The 18,851-nt window shown below is 36.6% G+C and overlaps 1 protein-coding gene across 1 annotated transcript in view; it reads right to left on the reverse strand.

The window, feature by feature from the left end:
* LOC140159260 (ubiquitin carboxyl-terminal hydrolase 19-like) overlaps positions 1–17,267 on the reverse strand; it is a 44,096-nt gene extending 26,829 nt beyond the window's left edge. Inside the window, exons 1-8 of the mRNA XM_072182673.1 lie at positions 16,907–17,267; positions 11,689–11,823; positions 6,098–6,228; positions 4,245–4,308; positions 3,226–3,266; positions 1,779–1,882; positions 829–900; positions 132–257 (exon numbers count right to left, since the gene is read on the reverse strand). Of these exons, the coding sequence (XP_072038774.1) occupies positions 132–257; positions 829–900; positions 1,779–1,882; positions 3,226–3,266; positions 4,245–4,308; positions 6,098–6,228; positions 11,689–11,823; positions 16,907–16,937 (704 nt within the window). The 5' untranslated portion in view covers positions 16,938–17,267. The remainder of the gene's footprint in view (positions 1–131; positions 258–828; positions 901–1,778; positions 1,883–3,225; positions 3,267–4,244; positions 4,309–6,097; positions 6,229–11,688; positions 11,824–16,906) is intronic.
* Between the last annotated feature and the right edge of the window lie 1,584 nt (positions 17,268–18,851).

Consider the following 18,851-nt stretch of genomic DNA (forward strand, 5'->3'; position numbering starts at 1 on the left):
ATAATACTGCTTACTTATTCTTTATCTATTATCGTCATGGTTGTGGCCAGTCCATGACGGCCCCTAGGCGATCCTCCGATGATAATCTCAACATTTTAATCAAGTTAATACCGGATTATGTTATACCATACTCACCATTTGTTTTATACTGTGTCTTCTCCAGCATGTTCCATTTGGCAGGGTCCTTCTTCTTCAAACAGATATCTAATTTAGTTTTCAACACCTTGAAAGTGCACTCTTCTGGTATGATGGCGTACCTAGAAACAGAAATGTCAAAACCAGTCAACAATTATAATCAACTTCACAACATGCAGATGATGCAGCAGATCATTCTTTAAAGCTTGTCTATACACTAAGAACACTAAAAGGAGATCTCCCATATTGAATTGTCACAGGTCACATATTTCAAGTCTAATTATAATGGACAAGTAGTTAGGAACTTGGATACATTAGGTACATAATCTAAATACCGTATTTCCTCGAATAGTCCCCCCTCAAATAAACGTCCCCACCACTTTTTTGAACCAAGATGTTTAAAAAATGCAGATATTTCCATGCTATCTTGTGTAGTAGGCTTACCAAGTTGCTCACATGATAATAACAGCAATAATTGGCGAAAATCTGCATCAGAAACCCGGAAGTGAACAAAAGTCAGTGTTTCTAGTTCATAGTTCATCATTTTAGCGCGACTTTTAAGCTTACCTAATGATTTTAACGGGAATTATCGTGCTAAAAATGACCTCTAATAAACGCCCCCGTTTGGAAAATGCCACGCCCCCGGGGGCGTTTATTCGAGGAAATACGGTATGCACACCAAGGTATACTTACTTGAGATGAATAGTCCATTTGAATATTGTATCACTGGTGCTAGGTGGATTGAGTCCAAGAAATTGATTATCCCTAGATAACAAGACAATAATAACAATAACAAAATAATTAACAAACAGGGACAAATGTTAGCGTGCTTATCTCCATTTTCCCACCCATTTATTCGACATGTTTAAGTGAATCACTTACGCTTTCACTCAGCAAAAATACAAATTTCTACACAATCATATAGTGTCAGCAAGCTTGCATTCACAAAATTTGTTATTGACAATATTGACATAAATCTTTAAAATCTCATCAGGAAAATGGAATAATTAGTAAAAATGCCATAACAATTAGCAAAATGCGATGTGATATACCGGCTATCACATAGTTCATTCTCATGTTCTGCACAGTACAGCTACGGAAAGTTGGTAAAATTTCCTTCACATCCCGAAAAGGGAATCCCCCATTTTTAAGACTACTGTTCGATTACCACTCAAATCATCTATCACATTGTTTGTGTGTTTTCATCACTTTTGAGAAATTGCCTTGGTGCCCTTTTCAAATTTTCAAAGTTGCTATGATGCCCTTTTGCAATATCGTCACTGGGTGAGAAAAACCTCATATGTACTTTTGGCCCTTGAACATGGATAAAGCCTTGTAGGTTTAGACTTATATTGAAGAGGTTGCTTCATCCATGTTCAAGGGCCAATAGTTCATGCATATTTAATTTTGGCCCTTGAAAATGGATGAAACCTTGTAGGTGTAGACTTTATATTGAATGGTTGGCTTCATCCATGTTCAAGGGCAAAAAGTACATATGAGGTTTTTCCCGCCCAGTGACGATATTACACATTGCCATGCCACCTTGCCTATTCAATGAAAATCCAAGGCAATTATCAACTTGCCCTAAAAAAGTTGCTGTGCCCCTTCAGATCCTTAATTTGAGGGCTGTACCTTGTACTTACTTTGTACTGAATCTGATAGAGAGTTGTTCATCTTGGAAATCAATGTCAAAGGACTCCTTGATGATCTGCTTTACATACACATTTAGGTTCAAAGATGTGGCATCCTGAGTAAAGTAAAGCAGTAAAGTTACATCATTGTAGGGATAGGATAACATGTCATCCAAAGTAACAGGGGTGAAATTAAGTGGGAGACGGGAGCCGTTTGGCCCCCAGAAACTCTGAAATGGCCCCTGGTTCCATCCCAATTTTAGTTGACCAGGGGACACTTTTCTCACAAAACTGGCCCCATGGATAGTGAACCAAAAATATCAAATTACAAGCAAATAGTGCTTATTTAACTCATCCAGCACATCTTTATTTTTATTGGCCCCTTGGTAATTAGAAATGGCCCTTGGTTCTTCCAAATCTTGGTGAACCAGGGGCCAATTTTTTGCCAAAGTGGTTCAAGCTCTCTTATTTTCACCCTTGGTTGACAATGACTTTATTTCATTTCATCCAAGACAGGTCAGATGGAGTTAGTTATTATTCATTCTCTTACCAATCACAAAAGCATATTTTAAACTATTTTCTTTCTTTCTTTCTTTATTTTGATTCTACTACTCAAGCAGGCGGGTACCTATATAGCAATGCTAATCTTAAGAGCTCCCCAGAACAAAAGCAAGATGGATTGCGCCAATCTGGGATAAACACCCTACTCTTTTTGAAACTGATTGTGATATACATGTATATACTATGAACAGCTCATAATAGGCAAGAATTATTCGGTTTTGTTACTGTGCGAGTCAATCAAGTCACAACTTACTCCAGCTTAGATTGCAATATCACCGTCGCCGTCGTATCATGCGACCTGTGCGTGATAACCACCAAGTACCGGCGGTGTTTGCACAGTATAGAGCAGAAGCAGAAACACAAGCGTGCATCAGTCACACAAAGCAGAATTTGCATATAGGCACTGCTCCCAGCTGTGTATATGCCATTCTATATCAATCCATGTTATCAGTACCGCCTGTTACGAGCTGATCATAGTAATCAGTTGCCCATTGTGGATCATACAAAAGTGTAATTTAAAGCTGGGTTGGAACTAAATCCTGTGTGGGACAACCTGATCCAACCCAGCCGGACCATGGGCAGGAACTGTCCAACTGATCAGGTTGGTCTCTAGCCATTTCCAAGAAAAGCATTAATTAGCGCTAACAACATCCGGCTGACGACGAGGAAGTGCCTCAAAATCGCTCCCAGTAAGCGAAATAACAAGTCTAATTTTCAATTATTCTTAATTTAATGCTTTTTAATTTTATTTCTGATGGAAAATCACAGATTTTTTGGGATTTCTTCTTCCTGGAAGGCCAAGTTTAGGTATGTGTGTGCTTTACGTAATAAAACCAAGAGGGCAAAAGAAAATGGTCTATGCATACATTTTCATAATATGTTCTGTCAAGTAACTTACCTTTTCAAATATGTCATTCTTGGCATGACTGATAACATGTTCTGAAAGAAAAGAGCAGATACAGAATTTGACACATTGTAACACACCTTCACACAAGCTGGGGAGACACTTTTGGACACATGCATATTATACCATAGAATTTCATCTACAAACATACATGTACCGTATGTAAGGCCCGGCAAAAAACGCAATCTCGCTTTTCACGCCGTGATTCTCGCTATTAACCAATTATCTCGCTTTTTTAAAAAGTTTCCAAGCAGTGCACTTACTATCAAAATGTTGCTTTATGCCATAAAAGTTCGCCAAATTCCATTAAAATGCAGTGCCAACTTCGCCAAAGTGCAGAATTCAACAGCATTGCAAGCACAAGGTCGAGTGAAAAAGCCATCCTTTACTCAATAAAACTGACATTTCATTTCAAATGAGTTCAAGTTTAGGCCAAATATCATTATATTTATTGAATTACTGGAATATTTTGACTATAAAACATAATTCAAGGTCAAATTTTTGTCACTTTTTTCTTCGACATCGGCCGGCCGTCGGCAGGTTTGTTATTTACATCTAAACATTGCTGAACATCAGAGGGCAGCAAATTTTGATTTTTTTTTTTTTTATTTTTCGCATTTTCGAGCGTTTTTGTGTGACGTTTTTCGGTGAAAATCTCGCTTTTCTCGCTTTTCAAAATTTTGGATCTCGTTTTTTACTTCAAAAAATTGTGTTTTTTGCCGGGGCCTACGTATATGCCTTTAAATGAGGTGTTGTTTTTTAATGAAAGAGACGAAAGGCAAACACCCTCCATAAAAATTCTTTTGGAGTTTGATGAGCAACTATATTACTGTTACATACGGCTGTACATTGTACAAACATGTATTATTGTAAGACCACTCTATTGTTATGGCTTTGTGGAGGGTGTCTGCCTTTTGTTTCTTTTGTCAAAAAAACCCCTCATTTAGAGGTCCAAATTGTCATGGTCTATCTATGGACCCACAATGAAGACACATGAATTCACACAAACTTACCATTGTCATTCTCTTTACCGTCATCCTCTTCTGGATCCTCTGATGTTTTACCATCTTCAGTAATCTTTAAAAAAAAACAATTCAAGATACATCAATGTCATTACTTATTTTATCAAAACACATGGAGTTTGTGTATTTATTGCTAATTGCTAATTCAAAAATTTCAAACTGCTCTTAGTCAAAAGGTTTTGCAAATTATCCTAAAGGTGACTGATTTGTTCAGGGTAGCATCTCAAGACCTCTCATGATGACTTGATATCTTAGATTTTATATAAAATCTATTTATTTCCGTTAATAAATGCCGCAAGGCATGAAATTTTCGGACAGGGGGCATTTATTATAGGCGAATCAAAATTGATTGTTTTAGGGAATCAAAACTTGATTCTTTTAGGCAAATCAAAAATGATTCTTTTAGGAGAATCAAAATTGATTCTTTTAGGAGAATCGGAATCAAAATTGATTCTTTTAGGAGAATCGGAATCAAAATTGATTCTTTTGGGAGAATCGGAATCAAAATTGATTCTTTTAGGAGAATCGGAATCAAAATTGATTCTTTTAGGAGAATCGGAATCAAAATTGATTCTTTTAGGAGAATCGGAATCAAAATTGATTCTTTTAGGAGAATCGGAATCAAAATTGATTCTTTTAGGAGAATCGGAATCAAAATTAATACTTTTAGGAGAATCAAAATTGATTCCTTTAGGAGAATCAAAATTATTGATTCTTTTAGGAGAATCAAAATTGATTCTTTTAGGAGAATCAAAATTGATTCTTTTAGGAGAATCAAAATTGATTCCTTTAGGAGAATCAAAATTATTGATTCTTTTAGGAGAATCAAAATTGATTCTTTTTAGGAGAATCAAAATTGATTCTTGAATCATAATTGATTCTTTTAGGAGAATCAAAATTGATTCATTTAGGAGAATCAAAATTGATTCCTTTAGGAGAATCAAAATTAATTCCTTTAGGAGAATCAAAATTGATTCCTTTAGGAGAATCAAAATTGATTCTTGAATCAAAATTAATACTTTTAGGAGAATCAAAATTGATTCCTTTAGGAGAATCAAAATTATTGATTCTTTTAGGAGAATCAAAATTGATTCTTTTAGGAGAATCAAAATTGATTCTTTTAGGAGAATCAAAATTGATTCTTTTAGGAGAATCAAAATTGATTCCTTTAGGAGAATCAAAATTGATTCCTTTAGGAGAATCAAAATTGATTCTTTTAGGAGAATCAAAATTGATTCTTGAATCATAATTGATTCTTTTAGGAGAATCAAAATTGATTCCTTTAGGAGAATCAAAATTGATTCCTTTAGGATAATCAAAATTGATTCCTTTAGGATAATCAAAATTGATTCTTGAATCATAATTGATTCTTTTAGGAGAATCAAAATTGATTCCTTTAGGAGAATCAAAATTAATTCCTTTAGGAGAATCAAAATTGATTCCTTTAGGAGAATCAAAATTGATTCTTGAATCATAATTGATTCTTTTAGGAGAATCAAAATTGATTCCTTTAGGAGAATCAAAATTGATTCCTTTAGGAGAATCAAAATTGATTCCTTTAGGAGAATCAAAATTGATTCTTGAATCATAATTGATTCTTTTAGGAGAATTACAATTGACTGTTTTAGGAGAATTACAATTGATTCTTTTAGCAGAATTACAAACGATTCTTTTAGGAGAATCAAAGATGATTCTTTTAGGAGAATCAAAGATGATTCTTTTAAGAGAATCAAAATTGACATTTTAAAAATCCATTCCCTGATTCTCGCTAAATTCAAACTCTATGACAGTTCTATCAGTTTCCAAATGGAATGCCTATTTACATATTTTGTTTCCTTTCTCACCTGCAATGTAGGCCACTCGTCACACTTAGTAAGTTTATGTGCTTGGATCTCAATCACACTATCCTTGATAGAATATTTGCAAGAATTACTGTCAATGTCATTATAGAAATAACACTGCCATTCTCTTCCATCTGGGAAAGAAAAATACAAGCGTAGCAAAAATCACTATGGAGTCACTATACCATTTTAAACATTCATAACTGTACAAACGGTTTCAGAGAAGAGCAGCAGTCCCTTGCTCAGATTGACGCGAATCCCCTGTTAATGAGCAACATTCGCGGAGACTTGTTTGCGCCGACCAACGTTTTGACGCTTCGACCAATCAGATTATTGTCAGACATTTGAATCAGCCAATCAGAACCCCACTTCCTTGTTTACACTGCGCATACTCTCAAAATGTAATGCCGTTCTTCTATGATTGAAACTGTAGTATTCCACAAGCGACCACAAAACTGAAGGAATCTTTGCACAGAGAACAGTTCTTGGAATTAAAAAATCAAAAAATCGATTTAAATAAAAAAATCCGATTTTAAAATCAAATAAATCGATTTTTGATTTTTTTTAAAAAATCAAAAAAATCGCCAACCCTGGTTATGAGGCACGAAAGTTTCCATAATTCCAGGGTTCAGACCAACCTTAAATCAGTATTCAGGACAATGTGATCAGTGAAAACTAACATTTAATCTATTCATTATTATGCAAATCGCATATCAATTATTATTGCTTCAAGTCTGTCCCATGTATCGAGAGTTAGACATGTAGGCCTATACATAATGTAGGCCAAATAAAAATAAAATGTTGTTTCCAGTAACATGCTCAGAAAAAATAATTGTGATGGAAGGAAGGAATTTTTTTTTTTTTTTGCAATATACTGATATTTCAACCCAAGTTTACACTTGAATCTAGCCAAAAAGAGTATATACATGTATGACTCGGACATCACAAAAGCACTTACTTCTCAAGTATTGAATCATTGATTCATTTTATATCTTACTCACTGTCATGCTCATAATTTATTTATTTTGTGCAGCATTCTAAAAATAAAGGGAGTACGAAAATTGCACAATCATAAAGTTGATGAATTCAACCTATTCAATGCTGTCATCTGGAAAACCCAATCGGGCAGCCAACGAACAAAAACAAAACAATGACTGTCCTGGATCTCAGGGCTCATAGACTGGTCACATGGTGGTGGGAAATGGCAGAAATGCAAAATTTAAGAAGTATACACTTAAAATAGACCCTCCATGCCGCTGATTTTGTGCTTATTATATCATATTGTGTTAATATTAATATTTTAACATTTAATTAATTATTCATGAGCTGAACATGCAATGTCTAGGAATTTTCTCAACCAAAAAGTAGGGGGACAACTCTTGGTATAATAACTTAGTCATGCCCAATATTTCCATATTTGGGTATTGTTGACATCGTCAAACACAAGTACGGGGCGAAATTTCGAACAGCGTCAAACCCAACTAAATTTTTAACTAAATTTAAACTACTGTAGAGTTAAAAATTGTAGTACATACATGTACATTGTAGGCCTAAATAATATAGTAAATGACATTAGAATTTCACAACATTTGCATTAAAGAATTTCTAAAGGGTAAAAACCACAAAAGCAAAAATACATTATATTGTCCCAAAATCTAATCTACCAAAAAACGTTTCAAAACGTAAAAAGCGGCCAAAGTTTAAAAAATCTTTCCTGTGTGGCTTTTCACCCTTTTTTAAACTTGGTCCCATTTAGTAAAGTAGTAATAACATTGAAGAATGAGTCCTAATTTTTACATGCAACAATTATCAAAAACATTTCAAGGTTTATGTTTTATTATATTGCGTGATCATAAAGAGTAGTAGAGTATTATTATTAGCAAATTGACTGTGTGTCAACCTGCTACATATAGGCCCTACATCTGTACATAAGGCGCAGAATCGCACATGACGATGAAGAATTAAACAAAGTGAGTATTTGCTACAAAATACATTATAACGTCTATACGGAAAAAAACTTCAATTACGCATACGAACATTAATTCATTTGCTCTACAAAATAAACACTGACAACTAAGAAAACCAACAAGTAGCCTATAGATGACTTCGTATGGGTCTTTAGAAACTTTCATAAATGGGACCAAGTTTAAAAAAGGTGAAAAGCCACACAGGAAAGATTTTTAAACTTTGGCCGCTTTTTACGCTTTTGAAACGCTTTTTGGTAGATATTAATTCTTTTTTGAGAAGGTAAAAAAAAATATTGCGCGCTAAGTGGTTCTTTGTAGCCATGCGAGGTGAACTAGTTGGATATCCATATTTCCGGTTAATGGTGCTTTGTAGCCCTGCGGGCAAACTAGTTGGATATCCATATTTCGGGGTGAGTGATTTTTTGAAGCTCCGAGGGCAAACTAGTTGGATATCCATATTTCGCGGTTAGCGGTTCTTTGTAACCCTCAAGGGGCAAACTAGTTGGATATCCATATTTAGCATGTTAGTGGTTTTAACGACCGTAACCACCCCAATCAGCTGCATACCGCATCCAGCTATTTTATTTATCAAAATACTAGTTTTTTAATGCTATGGGGTTAACAGAATTATTTAAAAAATTAATAGCTGAACCCAATAGTTCAGCCAAGGACTGGAAACGACATATTGATGACTTTATATAGAGTGTATTCAATAAACCCAAGGCGGAACGAGAGTTGCTAAGTAACCGCTATCCGACCCATAAACACACATGCATGATCAGACAACGAGTATTCAATTTCCTCATAGCATCCCACGTTGTTCACACGTCAGTCGAATTTATTTGGCGGTGTTGGTTTGTTAGCCCTCCAAGTTATAACATCGTTCACTTTGTGTTGAACATTGTATTGTGAGCCTCGCTGTAATAACATAAAGATCAGTCTGATCAGTGTGATATCACAGAGCAGACCCTTGAGAGGGCACTTGGCTCATTTGCATGGCAGTCGGACTCTCCATTGTATTTGATCATTTGTGTATGGAGATGGCGACCCGTCATTGTATTTGTTCATGTGTGTATGGAGAGCCACTCTTGGAGCCCATGGGACTTAGGCTAGGTCCTCAGGTAGAGTCAGACGCTGTATGTACTAGAAACGCCTATTCTTGATTCTGCTATTCATTCAATGTTAGCATTAAATTTGTATTGCTCAGCGGCCCTAGCGTAATGGAAAAACCTGAATTTGTTACATAAAAAGAAATGAAAATTAAAAAGGCAAGGTTCCACCTGAGTACATAGAATTTTTTTTCAAATATATATATGAATTTATACAAACATACGGGATATAATGAACCTTTGACATGACGCCATGATGACATGATTTTATTAGTCGTTTTATATATCACCTATACCGTGTATCATAATACCAGTATTTGTAATTTTATATTATATAGAACTAATATTTTGCATCATAAATGCGCAGTTCATATGCACAGACGATTACTAATCTTCACGACTTCAAAATAACATGTTACAAAGCAGGTAATAGGTGCTGGCCTTGTCCTATTGTACTTGTTCATTTGTGTATGAAGAGCTCACTGACCTGTTAATAGAGGTCAATGGAATAGCTTCTTTATGGGGCACCTCTCCATCGGTTTCAGGGCGCAGTTCATTGAACTCAGCGGGATTCTATTGCAAGTGCTTTTATATTATTACAAAACGGATTGTGGTTATTGCCTTGACAAACCTAATAAATAATTCATACCAGGGATGAATAAATCCAGGGTGCGGACATTTCATTGGTCGCAAACCACCGGATTCGATACAAGTTTCGTTGTAAATGAATGCGTGAATAAGAGTGTCATCCCCTTGGCGCGATATTTGATTTCTGAATATACTCAAGTTGCCGTTGAAAATGCCTAAAAATCATCAAGATATTGCAATACTGTCTAAAGTGATGTAAAATTGTGGCAAATTTGTATGATTTATCGCACATAATTTCTGCGTGAGCGTGGAGAATCATTTACATAGGATTTTGGAGAAAAAATGTGATAATTTTAGGGAAAGATAGAATGGCGGAAGAAACAAATAAAACATTTTCCTGGAATGTGTAGACCATACTCTTTCTGTTCCTATTGATTTCTATACTGAAATAATTCTTAAAATGAAGTTGTTGGATGATTTTAGTTGGCATTTCTAGAACGTAAACATGTAGGCAGATAGTAGAGAGGGCACTCTATTCACGAGATTTCTTTTCCAACGCCAAAATAGCACGCAATTTTGGTGGTTTTGCGAGTGAAGAGTGTCCGCACTATCGATGGACTACGTAACTGTTCAATAGGTTTTTGTAAATGAGCTAGTGTTAGTGGGTAAGCTGTACATCTCTTTTGCATTGTTAAGACAACCACGCTAGGTTTTTCGATCAACGTACTATGCGTGTTTGGTCAAGCGAGGATAATTTGTAAAGCAGCAAGTAATGGTGAGGATGTTGCCCTTTTAACTACTTCTGACTTTTGATTTAGCCCAAAATGAATCAATAAAATCGTGTATAAGATATTTGTGGGGATATTTGGGCTATTACAACAATTTTAATAAATGGGCACTTCTGGGTTGGATATATTATAGACTCTATAGAATTTAAGTATGATATATTTTCGATGGTAAATATATTTTCACTTTCAAAGTTTGTAGTTTTCATAATTGCAATTTCTTAATATTATATAAAAGGTGAGAATAAGACTATAAATGTAAGAGTATGGGATAATTTTGATTGTTAATAAATGCTAAACGCCGGCGGTAGACATCAGCAATATCAGGGATTGCCGCATGATTCTTGCAGTAGCTTTTATGAATAGAATACAATAGTGGATACAATAGCGGATACAATAGCGGAACAATAGAGCTCTCTTACGGGCAAATAAACCTCGTCGCGTTTTGCTAAATTTCACTTCTTCTTTTTCATGAACTAACCTTAATTTTTTTAAACTTGTGGCAAAACTTCGACCGAAGTTTTTAATAAATGTTATTTTCGCTCACCAAAAAAGAGGGACAGGCGGGTTAACAGAAACCAAATTTTATTTTAGTGGGCCTTATCACATTCACAGTCAGTTTTAACCCCATGAGAACTACCTGCCGATAGGTCAAAAAGAAGTCTTCATCATCAATTGGACCAATCAGCAACATTGTTAAAATAATTTCACCACACAAAAAAATTGGGGTGAATTATTTGCAAAGCTCCATCCTGATTGGTGATTAAAATGAAGATATCATATGTTAGATCGGCAGGTACATGTATAGAAAAATTATCAAATTCGTGTACATCATGGAACTTACTCTTTGCGTGGCTGTGCGTAGTAATTTTAAAGCAGTTGTACGCAGATAGCCTCGCTAATATGGACGCGTAGAGTAGCGTTGTACGCGCGTGTAGTTAGCATGATTAGTAGCGGAGTAACAAGCGTAGTTGAATGTTCCACGATATCCACGAATTTAATATTTTTTCTATAGTGCTCAGGGGGTTGAAAAGAGCAGGACATGTACACCATGGCTGCCTCAATCCTTCCTGTTTGTTCATGGGGAGTGCAATATGCACCTCCAATTTCATCATCTCAATGTTTTCAATAAACTCCATTCTTACCTCTGAGCCTGAGTTTACAGAGTTTGGCATTAACGGTAAGTTCTACATCATTGTCCCCAATCCCCTCTCCGGCCTCAAGTTCTACGCTGATTTCCTTCTCTGTCTGTCTCCATTCCTTCACACTAAGCTCTGGATCTGAAGAATGAATGGAACCAAAATAAACATAATTTTTGCTGTGCTCTTACATGTACTTCTCTATGATTGTGATCATTACATCACATGATATTGGTGGGTCGCTTTTAAATGTAGTTCATGAGTTGCAGAACTGCAGGTTGCACGGCAAGAGCTTAAATTATAGGCACATTTGAAACTTTTTTGTGACCCCTCCCTAGTCAGACAGAGGCCCCCAATATCAAATTTCATGAACCTGCAACATTGTATGGCAATTTTGGATGACACCAAACGACCCCAAAATGACCTTGGTATTTTTGTGTCGCTACAGTGGACATTCCCACCAGGGTTCCCGCTAGGTCCAAATATTATGGGGTCCAGTTGGACCCCATAATCTGCAAAATTTGAAAACTATGGGGTCCCAAACAATTTTTGGGGGTCTTGAACACAAATTCTGCCACGGTTATCACATTATAGTCTCAAATGATGGGGTCCAGTTTTCAAAATTTGAAAAATATGGAGTCCATTATGATTTTACTGTGCTAACAAACGCAAAGACTCGGTGTAGCGGGAACCCTGATTCCCACCAAATTACATGAACCTGCAAGTTGTTCCCACCAATTTCATGAACATGGGCTGCACCAATCAACAGCGATTGTCTTTGAGACTTTTCCGAGGGTCAATTATGTTTGGTCCCCTGTAACTAAGTATAAAATATATTGTCTGAACGATCAGGTCAAGTTCCGAATCGGTTGGTCGATTCGACTTGACAGAGAATTATATCTTCTTTTATGAGATGCTATATTCTGAGAGTCAGGTGACATTGGCACCGTGGCACGCAGATGTACAAGCATGTAAAAATATCCGAAAATAGGAAATTTTGAGCTTTGACCTAGAAGTACGCCATCAAGATCCCAAAAAGTTTCTGCTTGGAGGGGGCCAAGAAATTTTTGGCAAGCCGAAAGGTGGGGGGGCAAGCAATTTTTGGCAAGCCGATTTTTGCCACACATTCATGGGGCGCCTTTTAAATAAAAATGTGCAAAAAGGCTTAGGAAAACAGTACGGAAATGCTTAAATGTGATGCGATCAAGCAAAATCAGTCGGAACTCGGAAATATTAAAGTTTCAGTTTCTTACAGATTATTAAAAGGCATTTACAAAGATGCATTTTGCAGAAAACCCCACTGAAATTGAACAGCCCGTTCCAATGATATGAGCAATTAAAGAGTTTCCAAAACAAAGAAAACAAAAGGAAATATTTCCTTTGTAATGGCTATATGTTCTCAAAATCAATATTTCCGAGTTCCGACTGATTTTGCTTGATCGCATCACAAATGTGCAATCGAATTTTTTCTGTTCGCTGTGCTCGCAACATGTAGGCCCCCTATCTAGTGTACCGGTAGTTAAGGTTTGTAAATTGGGATCCCAAAAATGTGTCGATCTTTTCTTTTACACCACCCTCGCTATATAATTTTTAAATGATCGGAAAAGCATGAAACATACCTTCGTAAAATCATGCAGCATCACTTACATCACATAAAAAGATGACCAGATGAGTGGAAAGTGGCAAACAATTTGTGAAATGAGGGATTTTTTAAAAGAAAAATACATCACGTTTTTCCAGGGGCGGATACAGGATTTCGAGAAAGGGGGCACACTCCTGAAAATAAAAAATTTAATAAATGGCGCCAAGCGGGTCATCCCGGAGGCTGCTTGTGACGCAGAGGGGTGTCTGAGGGTGGATGTGCCCCCCTCAGAAGTGAGAAACTTTTGGAAAATGAAGACCCAAGTGAAGCCATTTGGTGGACCATTTTGTCAACATTATGGTGTAAAATTTTAGTTTGAAAAAGCCTAAAATTTGCAAAAAGACGGCCCAGTTGAAGCCATTCGTGGACAAGTTGTGACCTCTTTTGTAAAATTTGCTTTATATGTACCCATAACGTTTAGCGACATGGGGGGGTGTCTGAGGGGATGCCCCTCAGAAATGAGAAACATTTGCAAAATAAAAACCTAATTGAAGCCATTTGGTGGACCATTTTGGCACTATTATGGTGTAAAATTTGAGTTTGAAAAAGCCGAAAATATAACATTTGCGAAATGACAGGCCAATTGAAGCCACCTTTTTTCACTGTTATTGTATAAATTCAGAGCGCTGGGTGTGAAATACAGAAGCTTAAAACGGGCAGTTGTTTATACAGGCAGGGGGTGTCTGATGTTCCCCCTCGAAATTTGGAAATTTTATGAAATGAAGGTCCAATTGAAGCCATTTGGTGCATCTGTTTTACACTATACGAGAGTATATCATTGCTTTTTAAAACAAAACAGGGCCCGAACTCAATTTGTAAAATGTTACACTGACGCTTTAATAGGCCTATAAGACTTGGAGATTCGGCATGGATCGAAGTCAGCATGGAGTCCGTATTAATACTGACTTTGGTGACAAAATGTGACGGGCCCTGCATCATCGACGGGCCATCAGAAATCAACAAGTACTGCCTAAAAGAATCCGGCCTATATTAGGCCTATATAGGGCCTACTTTTGATACATGTATACCAGACTGTGAGCTACTGTGCGGTTTATTTGGCATGGGCCTACTAATTATACGTGCAATTTAACTTTTCCCTTCTCCTTTTTCTTCTCTTTTCCTCTTTCTCTTCTCTTCTCTCTTTTCCTCTTTTTTTGGGAGAGGGGGAGGAAGGCGCCGCCCCTGAATCCAGCGCCTGGAGAGTGCCACCCGGTGTATGATACTCACTACAGATTTATTAGGCTATAGGCCCGAAGATTTTTTTTCTTTCTTTTTACGTTGTGCCGTTTTCTTTTTTCTTTCTTTTCTTTTCTTTTTTCCCTTTCTTTTCTTTTCCTCTTTTCTTTTCCTCCTTCTCTTCTCTTTCTTTTCTTCTTTTTTATTTTATTTTTTGGGATCCGCCAAAAGGGGGGGCACGGGCCGGCTGTGCCCCCCTCTAAATCCGCGCATGCGTTTTTCGAGAAATTCGCCATCTTGAATATATGCAGAATTGCGTCTTGCAGTAAAAAACTGTCAAACGCACTTAGAATTAGCTTGATTATATACGTGAGCATAAATCATCGTCAAATGGAGCGTACCGGTACATCAAAAGCTTGTGTGCTACGCGAAGTGTTGGAGTTTGCATCACCGGTTTTGCATTCAGCTCTTTTATGTCAAAAACATGGATTTTGGAACAAAATAAAGCTTGTTCGAAGAAATAAAAGGTATGTTTGTATTGCTAGAAACATGTTTAACCTTGATGCGAAAGTTTAATTTGATAAATTCATAATTTTAACCTTATTATAGCTCGGGTGGTCTAAAACTAAAAGAAAAGATGGCCAAAAATTTGGCATGTGCAAGACTCAAGAGGGGGCAAAGAATTTTTGGCAGGCCGAGGGAGGGGGGAAAGCGATTTTTGGCGAGCCATTTGGAAATTTTTGCCCCCGGCTCATAATTATTGCACAGCCACAGCACAGCCATGGCATGCAGCCCTAATTTATAGACTTACATGCTTACTTTTACCCCGGCCCCCCAACTCAACACAAAAGTTGACAACCATGAGAGTTACCAAATTGTGCGGAAAAGGGATTATTTTTTTACCAGTAGAGTAGCAAGGACCTTGAAATTGGCAAATAGGGGTATTTAATTTGCACTGTCCGTGAAATTTTGATAAAAGGGGTAATTGAGAAAATCCAGAAATGTTATGTCAATATTTAGTGTCATTGATAAGGCTAATGGAACTCGATTGTTAGTTTCCTATTGACCTCCCGCATCACTTTTTCAATTTGACCAAAACTTTCATTATTTTCATAAAAAAGTCAATGATCTGAAAATTGAAATGGAAATAATCAAAATTGAACCTCTCAAAATGTCTGACATCCCCTGCTGATCATAATCAGCAGTTTTTCTTAGGGGTAGAGGATGTAGTAAATAATGGAAATTTAAGGATTACCTCATCATGTTTCTAGTGATTACAAAAATTGCAAATTTCTTTTCATTTTAATGAAAACAAATTCAAATCTTTTCTCAATCTGTTGCAAAATATCTGTAAAGATGATCTAAGCATTAAAATACCGGTTTTGAGATGGTCTTTCATCAACAATATATACTTTGGAGAAAGCTGTTCATAAAATCATTGATTTGTTGACATAATGGATAAATGAAAAGAGACCGAATAATGAATAATGAAATAACGACCTCGTCCTTTTTTTCAAACATCCAATCGGAAACTAATAATCGAGTTCCATTGGCCTAAGGGGTGTTTGAAATTCTAATCACTGAAAGCGGGTGTTTGAAATTCTAGTCATTGAAAACCGCAAAAAAGGGGTTGTTTTGGGCCATATTTTGTCCTCGATTTTGCATGAAAAAGGGGGTAAATTTAGTCGGGATTATGCACTTTCAGTTTCTCACGCGTTTGAACGGGAATTGGATTGCGTACTTTTTTGATGTCTAGTGAGCAAATTTCTTCAATATTTTGAGAAAATGATGTCAAATTTTCTATTCTATATTGTTTGGTAATAATGTCTTTTGCCAATACAATAGTATGTTTAAAGTTGTAATTTTGTGTTTTTGATCGCAAAGATCGGATATTTTCGTTCGATTCAAATTCTGAACCCTTCAAGGCCAGGGTGCCGATTTCGCAGAACTTTGTGATAATTTTGCCTTTTGGACACTAAAATGCATTCGATCCTTAATTTTGTTTCAACCGAGTCTTAAATTAGCAAGCACAATAAGGTTGGTACCACTTTTATATACATTGATAAAATTTTAAAGATTTTTTTCAAGTTTCTAACTTGGCATAAATCGTTAAGTGTGTATTTCCCATTGACATCCAAAATGGGAAATACGAGTCTGATGGACATAGGAACGGCGTCCATGAGACTCAGCGAGTCTAGGTAAATTTGATGAAAATCATTGCAAAAGGGGGCTTTTAAAAGATTTGGTAACTCTCATGGTTGTCAACTTTTGTGTTGAGTTGGGGGGCCGGGACTTTTACATGTTTAAACCCAAATTGAAATTTGTCACATAAATGTCAAATGATAATGATAATTAATGGCATGCACACGTACAGAAAAAATGGAAAGTCACACAAGTAATTCCTACCTTTAGCGCTATTCTTGGCGTTCCCTTTCATTCTTTTAGGAGGTGAACAACTAAGACTACTTTCTTTGTCTAACTGATCAGTCGGTAACGTTGTTTTGCAGGGGAAATGTGCCGGTTCCGGCGAAGGTCTTTTGGCCGTCGATTGCGAAGCATTTGCAGGGTTCAACAACCCCGTCGTTTTTCGTTTCCTATTCTCCGGTGCTATTTTCGCTGCTGGGTGATATTTCTACGGATAAATCAATTGCGTCGTGACTTTCCTGTGTCTTAATTTCTCTTATACATAACTAACTATAAATTTGGAAAACAGGATATTGCTGAAAAGGAGACCTGAAAATCTTTCCGGGATCTCCTTGTTGTTGTACCGACGGCAGAGAAATCGAGAAAATAATGAGACAAGAACATTTTAGTGCTGGGCAATATCATTTTAAATGTCCGGGCTGAAAATCCAGGGACCAAAATTATAATAATTTATGTTACTCACGAAACACGTATGGCATAATGGACTATAAACATTTTTTTCTCTCATTCTTTTTTAAATTTTTTAATTTACCTTTTTAAATAGTGAATCACATCAAATTGCACATTAATAGCATTTTACATTAACTTATTACCGCAATTTACTCACTTTATAAGTATTATTTCAGCCTTCAGTGGCGTAGATTTCTTTTTGACATTGGGGGGCATGGAGTCAATCCAGCACCTTTTGGCTACAGAATAAGTTTATGGTACAAATGCGCGCGAAGAATTTTGCTCTTTTGAAGTCAAACTGATGAAATATGGTGTAAGTAGAATAAATGCGAGCGAAGCGCGCGAAAACTTGCACTTTTGGGGCTAACTTGGGCAAATATGAGGTTAATTTGGTCCCTGGAATTTGGTCACCCATTATCAGGCATCAACATGGGGGGATGATTGTATGGACCATCCCCCTGGCAAAATATTGGGGGGATTTATCCCCATCCCCCCTGGATCTACGCCTAACATCAGCATTTGATTAAAGGAGACTCTCTGCTTTTAAATTTGATTCCTGGTTGACCCCGGCGAGTTTTTGTGGGGAGTGAAAAATGTTTTGCATTTGGTGTCGGTTTCACCAATTTTTTTTTTTTCGGAATGAGCTCACAAAAATATAGACCAACTTTTTAAAGCTTTTTTGGCGATATTAGCAACTTTAAAATCATAAATTGACTTCGGAAATTCTTGGTTAAAACAATAAAAAGGGTCATCGGATGTGGATGTGGATGGGAGGGGGTGGGGGTTGCACAAAGGGGCGGGGCTGCCCAGTTTTGCCCCCTCTGGCTACGGGCTGCATGGCATAGATTACTCACAAAGTTATCTCCAATTTTGGGCAAGGAAAAGACAAGGAAAATATGTCAATGATGGAGGCCGAGGGTTTAGGCCCTAATTGTACATGTCCCCGTACTAGGCTTGTGCCTACTACATAAAAGGTCGTTCCACAGTACTTTTTTGGAATGGGCTACAATAATATACCCAAAATAGGGGCATTGACTGAAATTTCTTCAAGTTTTGGCCGAAGTTTGCATATATATAATGTTGAGCTCAGCGATTTTTAAAATGCGCGCGAAGCGTGAGAAAATTTAGAAATTTTACGTTAAAGCATGAAAAGGGGTCTTTGGTAAAAAAAAACAACGAAAAAAAACCCCAACATTCGTGTTCCCCCCTTAAAAATAAAAATTCATGTCCCCCCTGTCTTTGCAGATTTTATTTTTCATATTCGCCCCTCAAATCCTCCATTCCGGCGTAAATTACGTATTAAATGTTTTGACAAAATTTGTCCTCAAATTTGCAGGTTTGTAAAAATTATTTTCTGAAAATAAATATATTCAAATTTTGGTTAATTGCCTGAGCTTTCGATGATCTTTATCAAGACAACACATAAACTTAGACAAAGGGGCAAGAAATAGATAAAGGAATATCGTGGGAAAAAAAG

The sequence above is a fragment of the Amphiura filiformis genome, chromosome 8 (genome assembly GCF_039555335.1).
Source record: "Amphiura filiformis chromosome 8, Afil_fr2py, whole genome shotgun sequence".
NCBI lineage: Eukaryota > Metazoa > Echinodermata > Ophiuroidea > Amphilepidida > Amphiuridae > Amphiura > Amphiura filiformis.